The 26,927-nt window shown below is 40.7% G+C and overlaps 2 protein-coding genes across 11 annotated transcripts in view; one reads left to right on the top strand and one right to left on the bottom strand.

The window, feature by feature from the left end:
- Positions 1 to 16,238, top strand: part of Slc17a1 (solute carrier family 17 member 1) — a 68,049-nt gene extending 51,811 nt beyond the window's left edge. For all 3 annotated transcript variants that reach the window (XR_002395960.2, XR_015439366.1, XR_015439365.1), the window contains 2 exons: positions 4,878 to 5,043; positions 5,495 to 16,238. The gene's annotated coding sequence lies outside the window, so the exon portion shown is untranslated. The remainder of the gene's footprint in view (positions 1 to 4,877; positions 5,044 to 5,494) is intronic.
- Slc17a4 (solute carrier family 17 member 4) lies at positions 1,981 to 25,071 on the bottom strand. Of its 8 annotated transcripts, none has more exons than XM_087181838.1 (13): positions 24,955 to 25,040; positions 24,367 to 24,447; positions 16,803 to 16,926; positions 11,657 to 11,862; positions 10,812 to 11,045; positions 10,638 to 10,725; positions 10,123 to 10,209; positions 8,082 to 8,200; positions 7,799 to 7,960; positions 5,678 to 5,810; positions 5,450 to 5,597; positions 4,492 to 4,582; positions 1,981 to 3,216 (listed from the first exon to the last, which is right to left on the bottom strand). In XM_087181838.1, the coding sequence occupies exons 3-13, from the start codon at positions 16,891 to 16,893 to the stop codon at positions 3,076 to 3,078; spliced, it is 1,500 nt and encodes a 499-aa protein (XP_087037964.1). In that variant the 5' UTR covers positions 16,894 to 16,926; positions 24,367 to 24,447; positions 24,955 to 25,040; the 3' UTR covers positions 1,981 to 3,075. The 8 variants fall into 8 exon arrangements, with proteins under 8 accessions (XP_087037964.1, XP_021116186.2, XP_021116185.2 ...); XM_021260527.2 differs by lacking the exon at positions 24,367 to 24,447 and adding an exon at positions 12,445 to 12,487 and having other exon boundaries at positions 10,710 to 10,725; positions 24,955 to 25,017; XM_021260526.2 differs by lacking the exon at positions 24,367 to 24,447 and adding an exon at positions 12,445 to 12,487 and having other exon boundaries at positions 24,955 to 25,016.
- Positions 25,072 to 26,927: the final 1,856 nt, after the last annotated feature.

The raw sequence follows: 26,927 nt of genomic DNA, 5'->3' as shown, positions 1-26,927 counted from the left end.
TTTCTAAAAACAAGTTAATTAAAGAAAATTTGCATCGAAGTAGGGTCCTTTTCTTCCTACCCATTTGTACCTTTGGAGTCTCCAGTACCACCCCAGTTGTTTTATTCATTGATCCACAGGGTGACTCAACAAGCATTTATTGGCATTTACTGTGGATACAATACCATTGTATTACTTAAACCATTCCTGTGTTTAAGATGTTGCCAAATACTTCATGGCATAGTTCCTGAACTCTATCCAAGTTTACATTCAAACTGGGTAGAGGAAGCTTGTCAGTGTAGCGGGGGAGGAACAATCCAAGTGTTTGTTGTGCCATCTGGAGCCCACCACCCTGCAGGCCACCACTAACCTGCTGGGGATCTCTACCAGATCACTCTCCTCCTATCTGGCCAGAGCACTTATGGCACACACTGGCAGTGCCTACACCCCTCTTCCAAGTAGGAGGAAAAACACAAACAAACCACTCCCTGGATCTCTTGTGGATGGACCTTGACAGGACCTTGAAGAGTCAGGGAAAAGGCAGAAGCTGTCCCCATTCCATCTAACTGGACCTCAGGTCTCAACACACCTCGCCTGTGTTTTTCTCAGCAACTTTTGCTCAAGGTTTTTCTTTTCCACATGCAACTTTTCTCTCTTCACTAACTCCTTCTCATAGGATTTAAACACAAGTGTTTAAACTCTTTCCTTTTCCGGTACCCCTCTGCAGCTACTTTATCATCTCTTTCCTCCCTCCACTCCCAGATTTCTCAGCAGTGCTCTCCTTTCTCCTCTCCTCATCTCCCATATGGCCTGATCTCAAGATTTCACATCAATGACTATTTGCCCTTTTGAAACACATTCTCTTTTTCTTTCCCTTAGTACCACGTTCTCTTGCTTTTCCTTCTAACTTTCCCTTCTTCCATCCCTCCTTTCCTTTGTCCTTCTTTTCTTCCTTCCTTCCTTTCTTCCTTCCTTCTCTGATCACCCTCTAGCTGACCATTAAATATTAAAGTCCTGGAAGGATTGTTCTCAAGCTTTCAGGTTTTGCCTCTTTATGACATTTTGTCCCTTAGACAACCTCATTCATACTAAAAACGTTAATCACAACCTCCATCTAGATGATTCCTAAATTTCTAACTGGAACCCAGATCTCAAAAGTGAAGTCCAGACCTGTGTGGCCATTTTCCTTCTTGTGATCTTCACTGTGGTATGATTGCTAACCTCCTGAGAACCACCATGGATCTAGCAGCAGACAAAACCCATGTGTCTCTCTAGATATCTTCTGCTCTCAGTATTAGAGTCTTTTCAGGTTTGTCTCCTAAAGCAAGTAATTCACTCTCCTCTCACCACATCCTGCCCCTCATGCCAACAGCCATCACTCTTTCCTGGACAACACCACAAACCCCTACTCCATCCCAGTCCCTCATGCAGAGAAACTTTAAAAAAGAAAACCCTAGGGACCCAGGATTTAGCCCAGTGGTGCCATTGCCTGCCTCACAAGCTGAAGGTCCTGAGTTCAATCCCGGTACCAAAAATACAAAATAAAACAAAAACAAAACCCTGGTTATGTCCCTTCCTTCTCTGGGCCCACTGTCCGCTGTGTATTCTTGACCTTAATGCTTCTACAGCTTCTCCCAAGCCCTGTTTCTCTTATTCTCTGCCTTCTGGCCACTCTTGACTGCCTTTTCTGCCACCAAACCTTTGCTTTGGCCATGCCTTCTTCCTATATCATTCGCCCTCTTCCCCTCCTGCACCAGGTACTGTTGTCCTTCAGATCCCAACTCAGAAAGGCACTTCAAAGTGGTGGCCCTGACTCACCCTCCAGTTAGTGCACCTTTTAACACGTCATACCCCATTATTCTGCTCTCCATAGCTATCATTACACAGCCAGGATACTCTGGTTAAAGGTGTCTGCCCTCCCAAGATGTTGAGCTTCTTTAAGCTGTGTGATTTTGATTTCTGCTATGCTCCCAGGAGCATTAACATATTCATTAACATTCATTTAGTGTTTGAACATTTTTGCTCTCTTCCTTGAAAGCAGGCATACCCTACATACTCTCTGAACATTTACAATGGAGTCAAGCAGCCTTGGTCTTACGTACATTTCCATAGACCTTTTGGGCTCATGAAGTGAATATTGAATGAGGCCCACTGAGTGGTGGGAAAGACCCCAAGAGTCAGAGAAGCAGACAAGGGGTGTCTGAGACAGGCGTGATCCCCTGAAGAAATGTTCATGGAGACAAGAGAGAAACTACACAGTTTGCTCACTAAGATGCACAGGTATCTGCACAGACCTGCCAAGCAGATGTGGGGCCTACGTCAGATAACCAGCGAGAAGGCAACTCTAGAAGAGCCAACTCTGGGAAGTGCTGGGGTACAGGTAGGGCACTGGCCCAAAGCCAGCACCTAGCAGGGTGAGCTTCTTGGGAGAGGAGAAGTCAACTACCCCATGTGCATTAGTTGGAGAAGTTGGAGAAGAATTCATTCCTCTTGTCCCAGAGGGTTCACTCTTTATTGTTCTTCTTACTTGTCAGTGTTCAGGGAGGCACCTTGCCCACCTTCCAAGCCTGGAGTGTCCTATTTCCCTCCTCAGGCATGTAAGAGCCACTTAGCCTTGGAGCAGGGGCTCCTGGCCCAGGACTTGGGGTGGAGACGCTCTGCTTTCAATGGCCTCTGGCTTTCTTTTGATGAAAGTTCTTAGGTTCATCTTCTGATGTTTGGGCCTCACTTCCCTGGTAATTTCCAACCTCATTGCTATGGTTCTGCTTTCTGTTCTACTTTGGTGAGAAAATGTCCCCCAGCACTTGATGCTTTTTTCAGTGTAACAGTGAGAAGCATGGAAGACATTGAGAAATTCACATGTATCTATGATTTCAGGAGTTCACAGTCAAATAATGAGCCTTTTTTTCTCCTATAAAAAATGTTCAATCTTTGTAAAACTTTCTATATTAAATAGCCAAGGTTTCTGAGAAGATACTGGAAAGAAAACCAATTCCAGTTAAATGGTGTATCAGTCAAGCAGACCCCAAAGGTCAAAGCTGTGAGGAAAAGTAGTGAACTAGCAAGCGCTGGGACTTCACATAGCACTCCATGGGCTCAGAAGTGGGTGAGTGCCTCCTCTTTCGCCCAATCCTGCACTTCTGCTCTGGCAAAAATGAGGTAGAAGATCAGCCCCACTATATCAATAGCAGCTGCAACCAAGAAGACATTTCTCCATCCAAATTCTGCATTTGAATCCTGAAGGCAGGAAACTACAAGTTAGTAGTGGTCACTTAATTCTCATCCCTTCCTGGTTCAGAAAGACTAGGGTTCTATGTCCTAGTGCTCCCTCCCAACTCTACTCCAGCTTCCTGGGACCCTAGGTATCCCCTAAATGGTAGGCTCCTTCCCTCATTTCTTCAGCCTTTGCTTAAATATTCCCTTTCCTGTGTGCTTTTCCCACTGCATTAAGCTGAAATTCCCCCTCCTCTAATATGACCTGTTCCTGATTCTCTTAGCATTTGCGACCACCAAATATATCATATTTTGCATAGTTCCTTAGTTTGCTATGTGTTTCTTTCCTACAATATAAGTTTCACAAGCAGAGAAACTTTTGTTTTATTCACTTAATGCATGGCACGTACTAATGTTCTATACATATTGAATAAATGGATGAATGAATCAACCAATCAACCAGTGACAGGAGAGGTGAGGTCAACTTGAAAATTTTCATTTTAAACACCATTTCCTGCCAGTGTCTTACTCAGTGGCTAGAAAGGAATTGAAGGATAAGAAACAAATAGGGATTTAATTTCATAAAGAATACACTTATGCTGCATTTGTTCTCACTCACTTTCCTAACTTACTGGTAGAAAACCATAGGAGCATTAAAGAGAATATGGCAGACATCAAAAGTCTGTACCAGTAAGATTCTTAGGCAGCAGTTTATTGTGATGACTTTAAATGCATCTCCAAGGGTGCACAAAGGTGAAAACACATTGTGAGCATTATGAGCAGAAGCATTGTCTGCCCTGCCCATCCTGAGCATTCCTGGAAGGTGCAGGTTGCTCCTCATTCTGTCACTCACTCAGCATCTTGCTCACACATTCTGCAAACTTTTGCTGGGTTCCTATATGGAGCAGCCACTCATCCTGGTTAGGTTTTAACCCAAAAGGCTCACATTCTGAGAGGGCCCTCAGACTCAGGCAAACCAGGATGGTTGACCCCTACATACTTCAGGAGAAATGCCATGATTATTACTGAAATTTTGGTTGCTGGTGTAAGAATATCATTTTACAAGACTTAGCAAAGCATAATCTGATAACCTAGAGCATTCTTGTTCAGTCCGCACCCCAAGCACATGGTAATTTCCCTGCACAGGCTGAGCCTAGGCTGGGGACAAGGGCTTTTGAGTGCTTGAGATTCATGAGTTATGAGTTCAGCCATTGAGGAGGGAACAAAAATACCTAGTCCGACTTCTGCTAACCTCTATAGGTTTCTCTTATAAATATTCATCAGAACATTTGATCTCACCTGACTGATGAAAATTCCAGCAACAGTGGGAGAGATGGCTCCAGATATGTGTGCAAAGACTTGCAATAGTCCCTTGAGGAAGCCAGCATACCTAGGAGAGAGGGAGAGGTAGGGGACAAGAGACACCTCCTTGCAAGCAAAGGATTCATCTCAGCTGGCTCACTGTAAGTCTGTGCTTAGCTGTGGGGACACCTGGAACTGTGCTCATCTTAGGCAAGCTTGAATGAATGGTGCTTATTAATTGTTTGTAAAAATCCTCTGCTGGGATCTGAGATTTCCAAGAGGTGACCTATGCTAACTTGTCAACATTGTTTATATGGAATGTGAAGACTAGCGATTTGCATTTGGTTTATATATTTTTATTTATTTTCTTGGTTCCTATTAAGCCTGATTCTGTAGCCTTGTTTTGGAATATAAAAGTCTCCACCTTACATATAAAAGAGTCTTCACTGGAATGGATGTTGACTCCCTGAAACCAACAGATCTCCCATGAAACTTGTGGTTCATCATCTGGAGATGAATGAGTGCTGTTCACTCCCAGGATCCTAGGAGGTATGTCTGAAAGTCTCAGTCCCCTATGGTATTTCCTATGTCAGTAGAAACTATTTCTCCTATGGTATGGTGCCCTTCCACTTTATGAGAGCCTTACATGGGCCTACTCTGTAGGGTGTCACAAACCTTTCAGGGATGAACCCTGAGTGACTGCTCCATCCCAAAAGACAGAGGGATATGTGCATCTCCCCCAGTGGAGCTGTCAGCATGGCCACAGACTACTCTTGCTTGCATTACCATGGATAACAGCTCAGGTTGCCTTCGAAGAGCTCTTTGCATGTAAAAGTAATGGTAATGTTTCCCATAGTCTGTGGCACATGCCATACTTGACTTGTGCATCAGAGCAGGCTTAGGGCTGCTGCACCTGAACTGAGGCTTTGTGCAGATGAGACAATGTGGTCCTTACCGAGGAGCAATATCCAAGAAGTTAACAAGGGCTCCTGATTCACAGAAGCTGCTAGAAGCAGCAGAAAGAACCAAGAAGGCCATGGTGGCACCTTGGCTGGATCTGACCCAAGGCAGAGGCACTAAGAACATGGATGAGAAGAAAACCCCTGTGGCAAAAGGACGGAGAGAATAGTTAAGAAGCTCCCTGAGCCACCCACATCCACCCTGCACCCAGCTGGGCCATTACCTGTGGCAGAAAAGACTTTCCTGATGATGATGAGTCTGAGGACTTTTCTGGAGAGAAGAAAATCTGCCAATAGGCCTCCAAGGACAATGGAGATACAACCAACAAGAAATGGCAGCGCCGAGAGGATCCCACTCTGAAGATTGGAAAGGAGGTGAGCGCGCGCACCCTCTGCACCCACCAGGATGCAGATGAACTCCTGGGCAACTGACCTCACCCACAGCCCTTCTCTGCACACACCTCACTTTTAATGTCCATCCCATCTTACTGGAATGAGCCAATACAAGTTTAGTTCATGGGCAAAATATGCATATGGCTCAATTTGAAAAAAAAGTATTAAAAAGTTAATAGTGCTTTCCTTTCATGTAAGGATCACCTTGAAATAGATATTAAAAGACCAAAGCCCAGCAGAAAAATAGATAAAAGATATACACAAGTTACAGAAAAATAAGTTAACTCTAAGCATGTTAAAGGGTGCCTAATCTCACTTATAATACAACAAATGCAAAATAAAACTTCAGTGAACGTTACTTTTCAGGGGTCAAAACTCCAAATGCTTTTTAACATGCCCAGTGATGACACTGTGGAGAATTAGGTTCCAAAAAATCCCATTTGTGCCCTAGGGAAAGCAATTGGACAATAAGTATAAAAGTTCAGAGTGTGTTTACACTTTGATTTCACAATCTGATATGCAGAAATCAACTCTACAGAAACAGTGGCATAAGCACCTAACAAACCAAGCTTCCACCGAAGCACTGCTCAGAGACTAAAAGCAACCTAAATATTTCTCAGTAAGGTTCTCATGGAGTGATAAAAACATATTCCCATGATATATTAAATGGCTTGAAAAAAAAGCTAGTATATAAAGCATAGCAGAATATACAGCATGTACTGTCTATGGAGTGGGCCTGGAGAATGGAGTAGGTTAGGAATAGGAATGGAAGTAAGATTTTTCACTCTTTGTATTTTATATAGTTTTTAAAATATTGTACCTTGTTATCACTCTGACCTCAGGTTAAAATTCTATTCAAGCAAATGTAAGGAGAAGGAGACTATCCTTTGTTATCCATAATCCAGATAATGGGAAGGACTTAGCTTCCACCTGGTACCGATGGCTCATTTCACAGATGAATAAACCAAGACTAGCAAGGACCCTGACTAATGGGGAGTGGCTGAGAGTTCGAGCAGCCCAGGTCTTGACTTCTGAGCAGGGAAGCTCTGCTGTCCCATCACATTTGTCTTCCTCTTTGTTCTCCCCACTTCCCCTCTTTACTCTTGGTCTTCCCACTCAGTCTCACACCAGAGTTGAATCATTCCAACTTGCCTGGTCCTCCTGCCCCGCAATGCGTGGTTTCACTGCCTACTTCCGGCACCCCTCTTTGAGAGGACTTGGAATTGCTCCTTCCCAAGCTGTTTGGTCCTGGTGCCTGTTTGCATGACTATTCCCCAGACCTTGACCCCCACTGAACAGGTTACCCCTCCCCTGGCCACTAAGAGGTGCCCTCAGTGTGAGAAGCCTGCCCCTTCAGTACAGGGTCATCAAGGGCCTTGTGATCTGTCACTAACAGGCTATGACATGTGATAGTCACCACTCTCAAGACCTCCAGCTGGCAGGAATTGAGAGGGCTCCCATTAGCCAATCACAGTATCCACTCATTTAGAGATAATTCAGAGAGCTAGAAACATACTTGAATGAAATATTTTTTAAGTCCACAAATATTTTATATAACTACTTAGGACTTTAGGTCCTATTAATAATGTGTTAATTTCAGCATCTGCTGTTCATGCTTCCTTGTCACCATGTTTTCCAGGGCAGAATTTGTTTTCCTAATCCCCTGTAGTTTATGTTGCTGATGGACTATCTTGTTTGTCAATTTTGATTGGAATCAAGTATAAAATTTTCACACAAGTCTCTTTAAAATGACATTTTATAAATATCATACAACTTAGAACCCTCCTAGTTAGCAGTAAACCATATTGAAATCAATCAGAATCCAAATTAACCAGATTGTTTTTCTTGTCTGAGGTCCTGGTCTAATCTTCTGGTTTGGGGACAGTGGGAAAGACAGTATTATATAATGATGCAGTCAAACAGAACAGAATAAGCTTTTTTTCTGTACTTACATCTTTGGGGCTGGCTTGAAGTACAGAGCTGATGTAAGTGGGGGTGTATGCCATTATGGTGTTGAAAAGCCAATATTCACAGAAGTAGGAGACTACAATGGCCCAAAGTGGTAGAGATTTGATCATAGCTTTAATGGGAAGAGACCACCCAGGAGAACAGTCCTGGAAGAAAGTACATGCCAATGTGCTCCCATCAGAAAGCAAGGACTCTGCTCTACCACACTCTCAGTTCCACAATGCCCAGACATACACAAGGAAATGGTAGAAGAGTTCCTCAATGTACCTGCTGAGCCAGTGAGCACACAATGAACCTCTTCTCACTGGTGCTGATGAAGGGATGACTTCCAGGGTCATTATAGACCAGAGGAAACCAGAGAAGGCAGCATGCACAGCCAATTCCACCTAGGCAAAGAATACCTGGCTGGCACTGGGTTGGAGTTTTTCTTTCATTTTGTATCTGTGCCCAGATAATCTTGTGGTTGACAAAATGATGCCAACACTAAACCCCCCTTTCTGCATCAGCACCCTTGAAAGGCCCATAAGAAGTCAGGGCACTTGGCCCCACCTGACTTTGGCCTTGGCCATGTTTCTCATTTCTGCCAATGGCATAGGGAAGTCTTGAGCCCAGGCAGTAAGAGGCACTGCTTTTTCCTGACTTGTCCTCTGGGGCCTTGGCCATAGTCAAGGGGGAAACTTGCTCCAGCTGGTCCATTAACCAAGGCAGGTGACACACACAGACCAGAGCCACTCAGCTGTCCCAAAGAATTCTGAGAATAAAATTACTCTTCTAAACCACTGAGTTTGGAGAGGTTGTGAAATGTACTATCATATCAAGGCTATAAGGCATTTTTACAAGTTATTAGTGTGTTTGCCCCATGTATTCAAATATACCCTCATTATCCATGTATCAACCAGCATTCCTCCTGGTCAAGCTCCTGCAAAGTTCCTTTCTTCTTAAGCCTTTCCATGTCTATCTCTAATCTTTCTCAAAGCATTAAGAGTTAGTAGTAGTATATTTTATGTGCAGTTGATTAACCAGACAATTTCTGGACATGAAGTGAAATTAATCCTCAGCAAATAAATTTCTCCTAATATAACCATTATCCAAGGACTCAACATTATCAGTAATAGGTGCCAATGTGGCTCATCTTAAAATTTTCTTTTTAGAATCTCAAAAAACTTAAAGAGTTCACTTCATTTGACTACCTTGTCATTTACACATTTCCTCACACAGACATTATATATCAGACATATTGCTAAATGTTGAGAATATAAAATACAAAAACACTTTTTTGTCACCCAGGAACTCAATGAAGTGCAAAGGGATAGATATGAACAATAGCAATGGTGCACAGTGGGGGTGGAGAATCAATACTGATTCAACAACTATTTAGTGAGTTCCTTTTTTGTATATTCTACCTAATGTTTCTTGAGACCACAAGCACAGCAACTCTCTCTCACTGCTGAATAATTTCTGTAATGTGCCCTTTTGATGTTTTCATGACAACCTTTGAAGGCTGATATGCTACAGTAATCAATCTTCACAAATTGTTGAGGGGTGAATATATTGATAGCCCTCAATCTAAGAGGACTATCTTCTAACATAAACCCTAATGGGGCTTATCCTAAGGAATCAGGCAATTTCCAGGTGGGATATCAGAGAATGTTTCAAATATCAAACAAACACACAAACGCTAGTTAACATCACCTGGGCAGATCCCAGCCAGAGTTTGATGAAGGTAAAATTGTGAGGCAGTAAAATATTGCTCCTGGAACATTCTATGTCCCTTTGGGACCTTTCTGCAGCACCTTTCCAAGTACTGTGTCCACAATTGAGCTCTTATTGTCTGCCCTGTTTTGCAGAGTCTACTGGTTGATTCTCCTCTCTAAACAGTATTTTATCTCTGCCTAGGTCACATCTACACAATTTTCTGACTGTTGTTACAAAATAAGAACTTTTTAAAATGTATTAATTAAATAAGCATGAGTAAATATACATCTTACCAAGATAATATTTTCAACAACCTATGAAAGAAATTACCTCAGGACCCTTCAGTTTCAATTTAGAAGCAGGAAGAAATATTATGATGCCCTTAAAGTCACAGATTATTCTAGCTGCACACTTGAGCTATTAACACTTAAACACTGTTTTATAACCAAGAAGGTTCGCAGCATGATTAACTTTGAACCTCATCAACTTTAGCTATGTAAACATCTGTATCTATTAAGGGTTGATTAGCCATAGACGAGTTGTATCACAGAAATCATGCCCAGCATACTTTGTCATAAAATAAAATTCTGAGATTTGAAAAACACAAACTCACCAAAGATATAAAAGATGTAAGGCCATCCTATGGTCTGGCAGAGGAGGCCACCAACAAGGAGGACAACAAAGGTCCCCAGCAATGACCCTAAACAAAAGATGCAAGAATGTTCCCGGTAAGAGGGCCAGTCTTCAAACTCTGTGTTTCCTACAAAGCTGTTACACAGTGATTGAAGGAATGAATTTCAATCCAGACTATCTAGGACAAGTCCTGCTTCTTCACTCAGTAGTTGTATAATCTTGGGCAATTATTAGTCTATTTGTGTCTCAAATTGCATGTGAAATGGAAACAATTATATACACTTTATTTATAAGAATGTTCTGAGGCTAAAATAAAATACAAGAATGTTTGGGTGTAGTTAGCATTCAGTTCTGATCAAGGACTGCAAGATAGTACCTTAGAGCAAGGACTATGAAGACAGAGTAATTGGGATGCAAAGTCTTAGCTCTCTTCAGAAGCTGCTGCTAAGTACTCACAGCTAGGGTGTATAAAGATGAGATTAGGATACCAGTTACCTGATCCAGCAAGGGTGGTGAGTTGGCTCCTTTCCAGTGGGGGAGCCCATCTGACCCAAATTGAGTACTGACCTGTTAATACCATAACCTGGAAGGGGAAATATTTCCATTGTTAGATATAGGAGATCATTCTGGAACCAATATTCCACTTATTCTTGGAAAACACCTTGGTACCTGGGCAATGCCTTGGATCACCCGGAAGACGATGAGCAAGGCCAATCCAGCATCAGCCGCCAGGGGAAGGAAGAGTGTCAGGACTGAGGAAACAAACAAGCCAACGCCAACCACATACTTGGCTCCAAATATCCCAGCCACATAGCCAGTGGGGATCGGAGCCAAGAATGAGCCATAGTTGAGAGAGCTGAGGAGGACTCCCTGGATCTCAGGACTCCAGTCATAAACAGGGGCCTGAACAATGAAGAGAACCTCACTGTTTATCTTTGGTGAAGAAGTGGACTTTTGATTGAAAAGCCCCCCCCCAAAAAAGACAATTTTCCCCTTTTCTCTCCAAATCCTTTAATATACCAATTTCATAAAAGACAAAAAGGAAGTGTCCAACACATTCTTTCCTGTCACCCTGACACAATTAGCTGATCCATTAAAATGTGAGAATCTGTGAAGACAGAAATTTAAAAAGAAGGACGCAACATAAGCAAGCCCATTAAAATTATCTGGAAGAAAGGAAGAGAAAATAGTTACAAATTTGGGTAATTCTGTTGAATTTCACCATAAATTTGGGTAATTCTGTTGAATTTCATCATTGCAGGAGAATAATTTATGTCCACTAAATGATAAAGACCATTTCCTTCATTCTAACTCAGCCCCTGTCTATACTCATAGACACCAAGCAAATTTTAAAATACCCTTAAGTATATACCATGCTGTTGTGCTGTTACCTGGCACATAGTATATGCTCAATAGATGTTTATTGGATAAATTGATCTTATTCTTATATAAGATAACCCTTCACATCAAAGCATTTGAATCAAAGAAAGTATCTGGAGTCTCATTAAACTTACCAGTGCCTTTGCTTCCTTTAAGGTTTCATTCCAGGAGCCCAGGGAGTCCATCGAGGGCTGCTCTGTGGAGGAGTTGGGCTGGCTGGATGCCTCTGTGTGGTTCACCATAGCCGTAATGGCGATGCTCAAATTCATTTGTTGGGTGTAGATTGAAAAGTTACAAAGATGCAAGATGAGGGCCAGCCCATATCGGACTGAGCAAAAGCCTGAGGGAGAAGGCACAAAAAGTCTGATAGGCAGGATGCTTTCCTCTATCCCTCCCACGTCTGGAAGAGGGAGAAGACTGATGTCTGTCTGTGATGCAGACACAAGGAGAGCAGACGCCACTCTGTAGGTAGGTGTCTGAAGGATCCCCCCGCAGAAATGGAGGGGGAGGTGGCTCTCTTAGAAGCATTGCTCAAGCAGAGACTGGAAGAATATATGAAGTTGGCAGAGCAATTACTAGGGAAGAGCTTTCCAGGGTTCTGGAATGGGCACATGAATGTGGGGATGGAAAAAAATCGATTCAGAGCAAAACTGGCTCCAAGCAGTGATTGATTGAAAATGGAGAGAAAACTGCTGGAAGTGACTCCCAGGAGTCTTACTTGGGCACCTAAGTGTCTTTTATAACTGAGGGATGTGGATGCACCATTTGTTTGGGGCCTGGGAAGAGATGAAGCTTGAAAAGTAGGCTAGACTAAGAATAGGTGTGATTACGTATGAATTAACAAAGTTGAACGAAGAAGACCTAGAAATTCTAAACAACTCAAAATCAATCAACAAAATTGAAAATGTAATTAAAAACTTACCAACTAAGAAAAGCCCAGGTCCTGATGGCTTCACTGCTGAAATCTACAAGACATTTAGAGAAGAACTATTGCCACTGCTGTTTAAACTGTTCAATGAAATTGAAAGGGAAGCAAAACTCCCAAATTCATTCCTGGAAGCAAGCATCACCTTGATACCAAAAGCAGAGAAAGACCCAACTGAAAAAAGAGAACTATAGGCCAATCTCACTAATGAACATAGATGGAAAAATTCTCAGTATGATACTGGCAAACAGAATGCAGAAGATCATCAAGAAGATCATCCATCCTGATCAGGTATGATTCATCCCAGAGATGCAAGGATGGTTCATCATATGCAAATCAATAAATGTAATACACTATATCAATAGAACCAAGGACAAAAACCATATGATCATCTCAATAGATGCAAAAAAAAAAAAAATTCAACAAAATCCAACACTCATTCATGATAAAAACCCTACAAGAAATTGGAATAGAGGGTCTCTGCCTCAATCTGATAAAATCCATTTATGAAAAACCAACAGCTGGTATCATACTAAATGGTCAAAAACTGAAATCCTTCACACTAAAATCAGGAACAAGACAAGGATGTCCACTATCACCACTTCTGTACAATATAGTTTTAGAAACATTAGCCACAGCAATTAGACAAGAGAAGAAATAAAAGGAATAAAGATAGGAAATGAAGAAGTTAAATTTTTTTTTGGTACCAGGAATCGAACTCGGGACCTTGCGCCTGTGAGGCAGGAGGCGGAACCACTGAGCTAAATCCCTAGCCCAAAGAAGTTAAATTAAAAAGCTTCTTATTAAAAAGCTTCTGCACAGCAAGAGAAACCACCAACAGTGTGAAGAGAAAACCCACGATGTGGGAAAAAATTTTACCAGCTTTTCCTTAGACAAAGGTCTACTATCTAGAATATATAAAGAACTTACAAAAATCAGACCACCTAAATTTAAAGACCCATTCCAAAAATGGGCATCTGAAATGAACAGACATTTCTCAGACAAAGAAGTAGAAATAGCAAATAAACATATGAAAAAATGTTCAACATCACTGTCATTTGAGAGATGCAGATGAAAACAACACTGAGATTCCACCTCACCCCGGAAAGAATGGCTGCTATCATGAAATTAACCAACAACAAATGCTGGCAGGGCTGTGGGGAAAAGGGAACACTTCTCCACTGCTGTGGGGAGTGCAGAGGAAATCATCATGGAGATAACTCAAAGAACTAGTACTGGAAGTTCCATTTGACCCAGCTATTCCCCTGCTGGGTATCTTCCCCAAAGAATTAAAAGAATCATACCACAGTGATATATGTGCACCCATGTTCATAGCAACACAATTTGTAATAGCTAAAACTTGGAAACTGCCCAAATGCCCATCAACTGGAAACTGGATAAAGAAAATGTGGTTTTCAAATAAAGTGGAGTACTACTTGGCCATAAAGAATGAGAAATTAGAGACATTTATGGCTAAATGGATGCATATTGAGGAGATACTCTTAAGTGAAATAAATAGGACACATATGTAAATATGGAATTGTTTCTCTGGTGTGAGAAACTGAAAGTGTAAATAAGGGCTAAAAGGTATAATAGATAATGTGAAATAGGAAGAAAAGGGGCAAACAGGAAGGGGAAGTGGAAGGGGTAGGGGAAAGGAAAGAAGAGAATGGAATTAATATGAGAAAATGAAAAAATGGAAACAAAGTCTTTGTAAATAGGGAGGGATGGAGGGGTTGAACGGAGGGCAGGGGAATGGGGAAAAATAAGAACCAAGAGAGATTGTGCAAAGGTCCAAATATCCAGTGATGAATGTCATTATATTGTAAACCTAAAATGTACCAATAAAATTTTTTTAAAAGAGTAGATATGTTTAAACTTTGTCACAATTTTATAATCTAGGCTTGCAAAAAATAAACCAGTGTTCCTTGAGAGCTTACAGATACCCTTTGATCAAACCAAATAACATTGTTTGACAGCAGCTGGAAGGGTTGATAAGCTGCCCCTACAGAGAAATCCCCAAGGTAACATGTGATCACTGCCCTCCCACCATAATAGTGCCCAGTCTCCAGTCTCCTCCAAGGAGCTGATGCACTTCCAGTGGCCTACCCTGTGCACCCTTGTGTAATGATGCTCCTGTTACACTCTGGAAATTGACAGGTCCTCACTTTTAGTCCACTGATGGTGACATTTTTGGAGTTTTCAGTGATAACCAATAGCCCGCTGCAGTATGCATGCTGCAGTTTTGCCATCTGCTTTAGTCTAACTTTGGGAGTACTTGACCACTATCTAAATTGGAATTTTGGTTAATGTCACATTGATATGGCAGATTAAATTCAGAAAGATGGCCAAAATTAGATCACCCCCCTATCCAAGAAGGATGCCCACTTATGTATTCAAGTCTTTTTTTCTGCCCTAATGTGAAATTTTCAATTAGTTCCACACAAGTTTTATTGCTATAGAAAATCAAATCAGTGACATGGAATCAGAACTTGAAAAGTCATGAAGAACACAGAGTGGTAACAAGATAGTGGAACAAAATTAATGGATATGAAGAAAGGAAAGAAGCAGGTTATACAGAAAACAAAAACTGGTGATTTAAGCATCCAATTCACTCAGTCTACAACTTCAAGGAAAGTATGTAGAATAAAATAGAAAATTTGAATGTAGAAAATAATGTACCCTCAAATCATGAAGGAATTGAGATGAAAAACTTATACGAGTGCTTCTTTATTAAAGATCTATTCACAACAATAAAAAGCAATCTACTATTAACATTAATCAGACAGAGCTTATATACAAGTAACCATGAAAAAATAGGAGACAGAACATGAAATCATATATGACTAAAATAAATTATTAATCATAATTCCTAGAAAAAATTCATTTTTTCATTTCCTCCTAATTAGTATATTATATTTTTCAATGTTTCTGTCTCCTATTTTTCTATTTTCTTTATTATTTGAATGCACATTATTTTTACATTTTTCTATTTCATTCTACTTTTTTTTCTTGAAGTTATAGACTCAGAAAATTGGTTGCTTAAATCAAGAGTTTTCATTTCTACTTTGTGTGAGGTATCACTCTATGTATTTATAGTTAAAATAATTTAATCCTTGTAGCAGTCATATAAGTTGGCTACTATTATCATCACTCCATTTTTACAGATGGAGGAATTGAGATGCAGAAAGTTTAGGTAAACAGTTTAAGGTCACACAGCTCAGAAATGACAGAATCAAGATTGCAAACTCAGGCAGTCTGGTTTCTGCCCTGCGCTTCTACCCTGCATGCCATTCTGTACCTTAGTACAATTTTATACATATAACAGTTCTTTGTATTATTAAATGAGAGAGAGAGAGAAAGAACAGAGAGGAAAGAATATAGACTTTTGCTAATGATGTAGTCCAATAGACTCCAACATACTTATAGAGATGGATGAGATCTAAGCTAATATCACCGGAATAGCACGACATTTATTTTGGATCAAGTGATGAATTGTAGGATGAGCACTAACATACGCATCTCCTAATTTCTTCTATGGTGGAATAGATTGGGAGAACCCACTTCTTTTTTTTTTTTTTTTTGATACCGGGGATCAAACTCAGATCCTTGAGCTTGCGGGGCAGGTGGCAGAAGCCCACTTTTCTTGAAGACAGGTTTATTTCCTAACACACAAACTAGTTAAGGTGTGTGTATTACAAAGTATTCCATCTTGGTTAGCATTTAATTTTTTTGTGTGTGGGGTTTTTTGTTTTGTTTTGTTTTGTTTTTTGTGGTACCAGGGATCGAAATCGGGACCTTGGGCTTGCGAGGTAGGTGGCCGAACCACTGAGGTAAATCCCCGGCCCAAGCATTTAATTTTTAAAAGGCATTATTTCATGGACAGCCTTTATCTTTAGGAGAATTAAGGGATGACGGCTATAAATAAGGGTGAAACTGTTCTAAAGTGATGTTTATGGCATGCTATAGAAAAATACTACGTTATAACATAAATGAGAGAAAGAAACAAGGGCTGCTTCTATGATATGGTGGAAAAGAAATCCTGCTCTTTCTGAGTTGGGTCTGGGTTTAGTATTAGCAGAGAAATCTAACAGGTCAGATTCAGACAAGGTTTCCACATTTCCTATTTAGAATCTCCTCTGAGTCATTTTCATCTCCAAATAATATCATAATACTTACTATCCTTCGAGATTTCCTGTGAGAAATGAAGTAGTAAGTGTTAAATGTGCTCTACAGCTATGCAGAATCCTTGACAATTGACCAGAGCAAGGAGAATACTGTAGAGGAACAGCAGGGTAGTGGAAGTTTCACAGATTCTGGCCTTTCCCGCATCCAGATCCCTGTGCATGATTTACCTTTCCTGCAGGATTGGTCCTTAGCTGGGTGTGAGTCATCATCAGTGGTAACATTTCCCCCTGCATCCTTGACATCTGCCCTGGTAGCCATGGTGGTTTTCTTCTCTCCAGGACTGGCCTTTACCTATGAAATAAAATAATGCAAAGCAACTGCAAAGAGATGTGTCCTGTATCTCAGCTGGCATGGCCCCCATCCTTCCAAGAATTAGGAGGAAATGTCATTTGATGGGAAAGTACCAGGCTAGGTACAGTATACTGGGTTTGTCATCTTAGCTCCAGCACTACCAAACCTGTGGACTTAGAAAAGTCTTAAGTACCCTGGGTCTAAGCATCTGGCTCTAAAATGAGGAATTTGGCCTGGATTGCCTGGTTGCATTGCAAGATTCTTTCTAGTTTTGTGCTCCTTTGTCTTTATCCCGATATTAGAATCAATGGGACATGTCAATTTAATCACTTTATTTGAAATTTCATCTGGAGAGAGGAGCTGCATGGGCATGTGGGCTCCCACAAGAGGCCCACCATTCCATCCCTAAGAGCAGGCAGATCCTGGGGAGCAACTTTGTGGCCTGGAACAAGCGCAGCTACAGGCGGATCCCAGCCCTGGCTCAGCCCAGACCCCAGAGGTTTGGGCACACCCACCCAAGCCAAAGGCCCACCCAGAAAGGCGCTACAGGGGCACACCAGCTTCAGCCAGAGGCTCGCCATACCATCTATCACTGGGACACGCCTGTAGAAAAGCTGTACAGGCACACAAGCAATACCGAGAGGCTCACCCCAATACCATTGATAAGCTCAAGGAGACCCTAGCCAAAGCCTGTGCAGACAGCAGAAACTGGGGTGCACAGTCCCCAAACAAAGGCCCTCCCAAACAATAGCTACATAGGGGCCCCAGTGAGAGGCATGCCTAGATATCATCCCAAGTATTCTCAGGCCCCAGCCAGAAGCCTGTTCAGACAACAGGTCAGCTCAGGGATCTAGAAGGTCACTACTCTGAACCCAGGAATTGGTGTACTGATGAGCAGCAGAGCAAAGGCTGCTCTGTGCCTTGCTGAGAATTGAAGACCACTGGGTGAACAAATAGCTGCTGCAACAGAGACAGCAGGCCTCATCTGTTGAAATGAGAAGACACACAAATAAGTCTCAAAACCAGACTTCCAGATCACCTAAGGGAACCCCAAAGGGCAACAAGATGGAACACTCTGATACTTAACCATCTGGACTCCCTGAACTGGCAATGAAAGGGGACCTGGAAAAAATGAAATCAGAAATAATATCTCAGATAATGGCACAGATTATGCCCATACTACAAGACATGATTAATAAATCTGGAGAGGACACAGATTTAAAAAACAGAGGAGCTGAGGAATATGATGGAATCCCAACATAGGGAAAAAAAGGAATACATAAAACAGATGCAAACAGATTTCCAGGAGATTAAAAACTCCACTGAAAGTTTATGCAGCAGAATAAACCAATGGGAGGATAGAATTTCAGATATAGAAGATAGGAATGCAATTAGTGACCAGGAAAAGAAAAATTTCTCTAAAACAGTAAGGGACCACAAGAAATCAATCCAGCAGCTGCTAGACAATGCAAAGAAGAATAACAAAAGACTGATCAGAGTCAATGAAGAAACAGGAGAGAGTGCAGATGATATAAAAAAAACTGTTCACTGAAGTGATGGCAGAAAACTTCCCAAGAAGGGGAAAAGAACTAGACATGGAGATAAGTGAGTCATATAGGACTCCAAGTAGCTATGATCAAAAAAAAATCTGCACATAGGCATATAATTGGATTCCAGAAACTCAACAGAAGAACAAAGTTGTACAAGCAGTTAGAGAAAAGAAACAAATCACATACAAAGGAAAGCCCATCAGAATCACAGCAGACTTCTCAACACAAACCATCAAGGCAAAAAGAGCCTGGAGTGACATATTCCAAAACTAAAAGAAAACAGCCTCCAACCCAGATTGATGTACCCTGCAAAACTATCTTTCAAAATTGATGGAGAAATAAGATACTTTCATGACAAAGAGCACCTTAAGAACTTCATGAATACCAAACCAGCACTCAAAAAAATTTTAAACAATATTCTAGGAAAAGACAATGAAGATCAGAACCCCAGGAAGTGCTGCAGAATGAATCTATCAGGTGTGACAAGAAATTAAAAGCAAAGGGGGAGAATCCAACAAAAAGAAAAAGTCACAACAAGGATGATTCGATATATATCAATTATAACCATCAATGTTAACAGTTTCAATTCACCAATCAAAAGAAATAGACTGGCAGAATGGGTCAAGAATCAAGATCCAACAATATGCTGCATACAAGAAACACACTTAATTCAAAAAGAAACTCATAGACTGAAAGTTAAAAGGTGGAAAACAATACTCCAGGCTACAGGAACCTGAAAACAGGCAGGAGTAACTATCCTCTTTGCAGATCAAGGGGATTTCAAAACAACAATGATTAAGAGAGACAAAGAAGGACACTACATCCTTGTAAAGGGAACAATCTAAGGAAAAGAGATGACAATCATTAATATATATGTACCAAACACTAATGTGCCCAACTATATAAAACAAATACTAACAGATATGAAAAATCATTGAAGCACTAATATGATAGTAATAGGGGACCTTAATACCCCACTCTCACAGATAGATCAACTAAACAAAAAATAAACAACAAAATACTAGAACTCAATCAAACTCTTGACAGAGTGTTCCACCCCACAAAATCAGAAAACATATTCTTTTCAGCCTCACACAGGTCGTTCTCCAAAATAGACCACATACTTGCTCATAGAACATGTTTAAGTAAGGCAAAGGAAGTGAAGTTATCCCCTGTATATTGTCAGACCACAGTGCAATGAAATTGGAGATGAATAGCAAAAGAAACTGGAAGAATTTTTTAAACACATGGAAACTGCACAACACACTTCTGAATAACCAATGGGTCACAGAGGAAATTAAGGAAGAAATCAGACAGTTCCTTCAATTGAATGACAATGACAATACAACATATCATAATCTATGGGACACAATGAAAGCAGTCTTAAGAGGGAAATTAATACCAGTGAATAATCACAGTAGGAAATCAGAAAGAGCTAAATTATACAACCTGATGTTGAACCTCAAGCTTCTAGAAAAAAGAAGAGCAGGACAAACCCAAAGCTCATGCAAAGGATGAAATTATAAAGATCAGGGCAGAAATCAATGCAATGGAGACTAAGAGAACAATACAAAAGGTCAACAAGGCCAAGAGTTGTTTCTTCAAAACAATAAATAAAATTGACAAACCCTTAGCCAACCTTATAAGAAAAAGGAAAGAAAAGGCCCAAATCCATGCAATTAGGAATGAAAAGGGTGAAATTACAATGGACCCAGCAGAATTCCAGATGATCATCATACCTACTTCAAGAATCTATATTCCAATAAGATGGAAAATACAGAAAACATGGACAGATTCCTAGATACATGTGAATTACCAAAGTTGAACGAAGAAGACCTAAAAATTCTAAATGACCTAATATCAATCAATGAAATTGAAACTGTAATTAAAAACTTACCAACTAAGAAAAGCCCAGGTTCTGATGGCTTCACTGCTGAATTCTACAAGACATTTAGAGAAGAACTATTGCCACTACTGTTTAAACGGTTCAATGAAATTGAAAGGGAAGCAAAACTCCCAAATTCATTCCTGGAAGCAAGCATCACCTTGATACCAAAAGCAGAGAAAGACCCAACTGAAAAAGAGAACTATAGGCCAATCTCACTAATGAACATAGATGGAAAAATTCTCAGTATGATACTGGCAAACAGAATGCAGAAGATCATCAAGAAGATCATCCATCCTGATCAGGTATGATTCATCCCAGAGATGCAAGGATGGTTCATCATATGCAAATCAATAAATGTAATACACTATATCAATAGAGCCAAGGACAAAAACCATATGATCATCTCAATAGATTCAAAAAAACCGTTCAACAAAATCCAACACTCATTCATGATAAAAACCCTGCAAGAAATTGGAATAGAGGATCTCTGCCTCAACCTGATAAAATCCATTTATGAAAAACCAACAGCCCATATCATATTAAATGGTCAAAAACTGAAATCCTTCACACTAAAATCAGGAACAAGACAAGGATGTCCACTATCACCACTCCTGTACAATATAGTTTTGGAAACATTAGCCCCAGCTATTAGACAAGAGAAAGAAATAAAAGGAATAAAGGTAGGAAACAAAGAAGTCAAATTGTCATTATTTGCAGATGACATGATACTGTATATAGAAGACCCTAAGAACTCCACCAAAAGTCTTTTGGACTTAATAACCAAATTCAGTAAAGTAATGGGATACAAGGTCAACACACAAAAATCACCAGCTTTTCTGTACACAAAAAACAGACTCACTGAGATAGAAATGGAGCAATCAATTCCCTTCACAATAGCATCCAAAAAATTGAAATACCTAGTAATCAACCTCACAAAAGAAATCAAAGACCTCTACTCTGAAAACTATAGTACTCTGAAAATTATAGTACTCTGAAAAAAGAGATTCAAGAGGATATCAGAAAATGGAAAGACATCCTTTGCTCCTGGGTAGGAAGAATCAACATAGTGAAAATGGCCATACTTCCAAAACTGCTATATAGATTCAGTGCAATTCCAATTGAAATCCCTTCAGCATACTTCACAGACCTGGAGAAAACAATCCAAAAATTCATTTGGAACAAGAAGAGACCTGGAATAGCAAAAGCAATACTAGGCAATAAAGACAAGGTAGGGGGTATCACAATCCCCAACTTGAAACTATACTCCAAAGCTACTGTGATAAAAACAGCATGCTAGTGACAAAGAACAGACCTGAGGACCAGTGGAACAGATTAAAAGGTGCAGAAACAACTTCAGACACACTCAGCCACCTCATCTTTGAGAAAGGAGCCAAACACCCTCACTGGAGGAAAGATAGACTCTTTAATAAATGGTGCTGGCAAAACTGGGTTTCAACTTGCCAAAGATTAAAACTAGACATATATCTCTCACCATGCACTAAACTAAAATCAAAATGGATTAAAGATCTAAATATTAAAACAGAAACACTAAACTGGCTGGAAGAGAGGTTAGGAAGAACTCTTGAAGACATTGGTGTAGGAAAAGATTTTATGAACAAAACCTCCGTTGCCCATGAACTAGCACAAGCAATAAGTGCGATCTCTTCTTACTAAAAAGCTTCTGCACAGCAAGAGAAACAACAAGTATGAAGAGACAACCCACAATGTGGGAAAAAATTTTCACCAGCTGTCCCTCAAACAAAGGTCTACTATCTAGAATATATAAAGAATTTTTTAAAAATCAGACCTCCCAAATTTAAAAACCCAATCCGAAAATGGGCATCTGAAATGAACAGACATTTCTCACACAAAGAAGTAGAAATAGCAAATAAACATATGAAAAAATGTTCAACATTACTGGTCCTTTGAGAGATGCAAATGAAAACAACACTGAGATTCCACCTCACTCCAGGAAGAATGGCTGCTATCATGAAATCAACCAATAACAAATGCTGGCAGGGCTGTGGCGAAAGAGGAACCCTGCTCCACTGCTGGTGGGAGTGTAGACTGGTGCAACCACTGTGGAAATCAGTATGGAGATACCTCAAAGAACTAGGACTGGAAGTTCCATTTGACCCAGCTATTCCCCTGCTGGGTATCTTCCCCTAAGAATTAAAAGAATCACACCACAGTGATATATGTGCACCCATGTTCATAGCGGCACAGTTTGTAATAGCAAAAGCTTGGAAATAGCCCAATGCCCATCAATTGGACACTGGACAAAGAAAATGTGGTTTTTAAATAAAGTGGAGTACTACTCAGCCATAAAGAATGAGAAATTAGAGACATTTATGCCTAAATGGATGTACATTGAGGCCATACTCTTAAGTGAAATAAATAGAACACACATATGTAAATATGGAATCATTTCTCTGGTGTGAGAAACTGAAAGTGTAAATAAGGGCTAAAAGGTATAATAGATAATGTGAAATAGGAAGAAAAGGTGCAAAGAGGAAGGGGAAATGGGAAGGATAGGGGAAAAGAAAGAAGGGAATGGAATTAATATGAGAAAATGAAAAAATGGAAACAAAGTCTTTGTAAATAGGGAGGGATGGAGGGATTGAAGAGAGGGCAGAGGAAGGGGGAAAAAATAAGAACCAAGAGAGATTATGTAAAGGTGCAAATTTCCAGAGATGAATGCTATTATATTGTATACCTTAAATGTACCAATAAAATTAATTTTTTAAAAAAAGAAATTTCAACTGGAGGATTCCAATGCATTAAATTACCTGACCAAAATGATCTCTCCTAAACACCTAAATAGACTGGTCTAACTACAGGACCAGCTCTAGGTGCACCAAACATTTCTGTCCAAGGCCAAGAGGAAGCCGTGCTGGCTGAGAGCAGGCCGGCAAAGGAACCAGCAAGTGTGACATGTTGTTTGAGGTTATCCAACCCACGCATTGCAGGAGAAGTGTGCGTGTTAGGAGAGGGTATCTGAGCAATCAGCAGGGCAGCATATCATTTAGGGGTCTAGGTTGAGGGGCTGGTGAGACTTCACTGAGGTGTGGTGTGACCTGTAAAGGACAAGAGCAAGAACCAAGAGACAGGGAAGAAGCTGTCACCTTCACTTGGGCAAGAGTTGATGGTAACTCGGTGGGGTTGGCCAGAGTGAAAAAGGCCACTTCAAAAACCTGTTTTGGTGCCAAGGGAATGAGGAAAGGGGGCATCAGAAATGTTAAGATTGGTGACTCGAGCAAAAGTGTAAATGGGGCTGTGTCCAGTAGAGATGAGAAATGAATGGAGAAGGGCTGGCTGCCAGAGGAAAAGAAAGTTTTGCTCAGAACGCATGGGTTTGAGACACCCGTGAGACCCTGAGGGAAGACTGTCAAGTAGGCTTTGTGTCCCTGCATCCATATGTGGGACAGAAGGCCCAGGTAGAACTGTGCTTTTGGAAATCAACCTGATCTATTTTCTTTAGGACCAGGAAGTGTCAGCAAAGTGATCAGACCAGGCAATCTAATTAAATTTTCTTGCCTAAACTGTTGTGTCTACTCCCTTTCGATGGACTTGTGTCCTGTTCCTCCAGAGTCACCAATCACTAAAGGCACAAAGATGTAAATAGCTCAAACATCACCTCTGCCTGCTCTCAGCTCTTAACTCTGCTCCTTGTGAGGACCAGTGCATATATGTTTTTCACAGCTCCCAAATAAAAATCCACTGTCACCACGCATGGTGACCAATACCTACAATACCTCTTATAATTGAGAGGCTGAGGCAGGAGGATTGCTGAGAGTTTGAAACCAGCCAGGCCTACATAGCTAGACCCTGTCTCAGAAAAAAAAAAAAAAAACACTGCCCCAAACTCTTCACTCATGAATCACTTCCCAAAGCTATCCATGTGTGATTTCATTTGTTCTGCTTTTCCCTATACATAAATTCTTTGGAAGGGTTTGGTCTGTTTCAATTAATCTGATCTTTTAGAGCTGGTAGAAGTCTTACAAGAATTCAGCATTTCAGCTGGGGATTTAGCTCAGTGGTTTCACTGCCTGCTGCACAAGCACAAGGACCCGGGTTCGATCCCTGGTACCAAAAAAAAAAAAAGAATTAAGCATTTGCACTTATTGTCTCACCATAAAATTGATGAAAAAAAATTTTCTAATTAATATATCCCACAAAAGCAAGCCCAAAACATGAATCTTATGCTGATTGTTTGGTTCCTGTAAAACCCTTAAAAGTATAGCTTAAAATTCCTGGTTTGTTTTCAGATGCTTCAAATAATATTCTCTCTCTCTCTCTCTCTCTCTCTCTCTCTCTCTCTCTCTCCTATCTTTATCCCTATTTCTGTCTTTTATCTCTAGCTGTACTTCCGGAGAATTTAATTACTTTTATTTTTAGGGTTCTAGTTTCTATTAGGAAAAAACAACATCATCCCCCTTCCTTTTTAGAATTATGTCAGGAGAGAGACATTCTTTTACCACCCACAAACTCTCACTTTCAAACAGCAAATTAAACTGCTGTCAAAGAGAGAAAGAACCATCCCCACCTAGCAGAAGCACAATATTAAGGGATAAAATTTGGAAAGCTAACCTGAGGGAGGTAGCGTGCAGGTTCCTTATTCCTTTCAAATACATTTCTCTCTGCTTTTTCCAGTTGTCTAGTCCCCCGGATGTAAATGATTACTCAAAACCTTTAGCCCTTATGTCACCAACTGGGAGGACTTTATTGGCACAATGGTTTAATTTATAACTCTGCTTTTATTGTTTCCTTGATAAGCAGGTCAAGATCACTCCATCTTCCTCATGTCCAAGTTTGGCTGAAGTCTCTTCCATTTTCCTGAGTCCTCCAGCCAGACTCCATGCCCCTTGTAAGGACCTCAGCACCCTGCACACCTCATTTATAGCACTGTTGTTTTCTGGGGTCTCAGAATTATTATAATCTTTGTAGAGATGGAGCTATATCTTGTCTCTTTTGATCCCTTTTCCACCACTCTCATGTTTACTACAACTAAGTTTTCCATGGAGGGAAGACTTCCTTCATCCTGGTGGACTTGAATACTTTTGGGTTTGCTGATTATTACAACTATCTCACAAAGGCCATTGAGTTTTCTGGCAGTATTTACACCCTGTGATTCTCTTCCCATTGCAGCAAAGCATTTCAGATTCACCCACATTCACATTCTGTTCCCTCACATCAACTTCCTCCTGAGCCTGCTGGTAATGAGCAGCCCTTGGGAAGGTCCCTGCTGGAAGACCTGGCGGTCACTGCCCTAGCCTTATCTGTCAGTGCCCAACAGCTTTCATCACCTGCTTCTGCTGAGTCCTTGTTTCTCTTGATTACTACACACCATTCAGGCCTGATTTTTCTTGGGCCTTATGAGTTGCCCCCTCTTACTGAATTCTCATCTTTTTCTCCTCCAGCAGGACCCTAGAGTCCCCTTTCAGCCCCTTCCTGCCCCCAGGCTCCCACACTTTGACTGGTGGTGTCACCATCTCCCCAGTTAGATGTTCCCAGATCAGTCAGCCTGATCTTCTACTTTCCCTCCTACTCAACATCTGCTTCTCCATCAGGTTCACTCAGCCCCACCTGCAGGGTTTTCCCACAGATCATTGTCTTTCATTTCCTCCATCCCCAGCAGGGTTGTTTATCACTGGGATTCCACTATTTCCTCTCTTTCTTATTCCATCTCCTCATAACAGACAGGAAGTTTGAAATGTAAGTATCATGTTACTTACTTACTTGCTTGTTTAAAAGTTTCCCAAACTCTTCCCAGGGGATGGGGAAATCAATGATTTGGGAACAAAACCAAGAGGTCTCTAGAATTAAGAAAAGAGAGCATTATTTTCCACCATTCAGACAGTTATTATTTCAACAGATAAAGCAATTATTTCAAATCTTTTCTATTTTTCTTAAGCCTCAGAACTTCCAGTCTTATTCTCAGCAGAAGGCTTTACCCTCAACTTCTACTGAGAAGATCAAAGCTGAAAAACTCCAGATTGGGACGTACAAGGTTGCTCATGGCCAGTCACTCTGAATCTCAATTCCCTCCTCCTGCATTCTAGGCCCCCCTCCTGACCTACCTGTTCCTCAAACACCAGCCTTGGTCTCTTCTCTTACTCCACTAGTGATTATCATTCTCTCTCATCTCTCTCTCTCTCTCTCATCTCTCTCATTCTCTCTCTTCTCTCTCAGTCTCTCCATTTTTCCTGATTTTATCTGAAACCTGTGACAAACTGGTTCTCATTTATTCCTAAAGAATTCTCTTTGCCTATTTCATTTTCAGAGTACTAGCCTGACTTGCTCTTTTTTTATTGCTAAGCATTGAGTCCCTAAATCCTCTCTGTCCATTTTCCTCTGACCATTGCACTTTAGCTTCTACCAAGGAGAAACAAAAAAAGAAGATCTAATTCAATGTCCTTTTCTCTATCAGTGCCATTTGATATCACTAACCCAGCCTTTCTTGCCATCCCTCTCCCCTTGGCTTCCAGGATACTTCTCAATTGTCATTCCTTCCACTTTCTCTCCTACTTTTCCCCCTGCTTCTTATTTTTTAATAATAGCAT

The sequence above is a fragment of the Heterocephalus glaber genome, unplaced genomic scaffold (assembly GCF_053883595.1).
Source record: "Heterocephalus glaber isolate CG9 unplaced genomic scaffold, H.glaber_assembly_v1.0 deba00001472, whole genome shotgun sequence".
Taxonomy (NCBI): domain Eukaryota; kingdom Metazoa; phylum Chordata; class Mammalia; order Rodentia; family Bathyergidae; genus Heterocephalus; species Heterocephalus glaber.
Note: the sequence above shows the minus strand (reverse complement) of the source record. Positions and strands in the feature narration are given on the sequence as shown.

What these genes read in the sequence shown, in the direction of transcription:
- Slc17a4 (XM_021260526.2), bottom strand. Translation starts at nt 16,877, where the DNA reads ATGTCAAGGATGCAGGGGGAAATGTTACCACTGATGATGACTCACACC. An exon ending in TGATCCAAGGCATTGCCCAG is followed by an intron (nt 10,726 to 10,811) that starts GTACCAAGGTGT and finishes TTCCCCTTCCAG; the next exon opens with GTTATGGTATTAACAGGTCA. An exon ending in TTACATCTTTTATATCTTTG is followed by an intron (nt 8,201 to 10,122) that starts GTGAGTTTGTGT and finishes TTCTTTGCCTAG; the next exon opens with GTGGAATTGGCTGTGCATGC.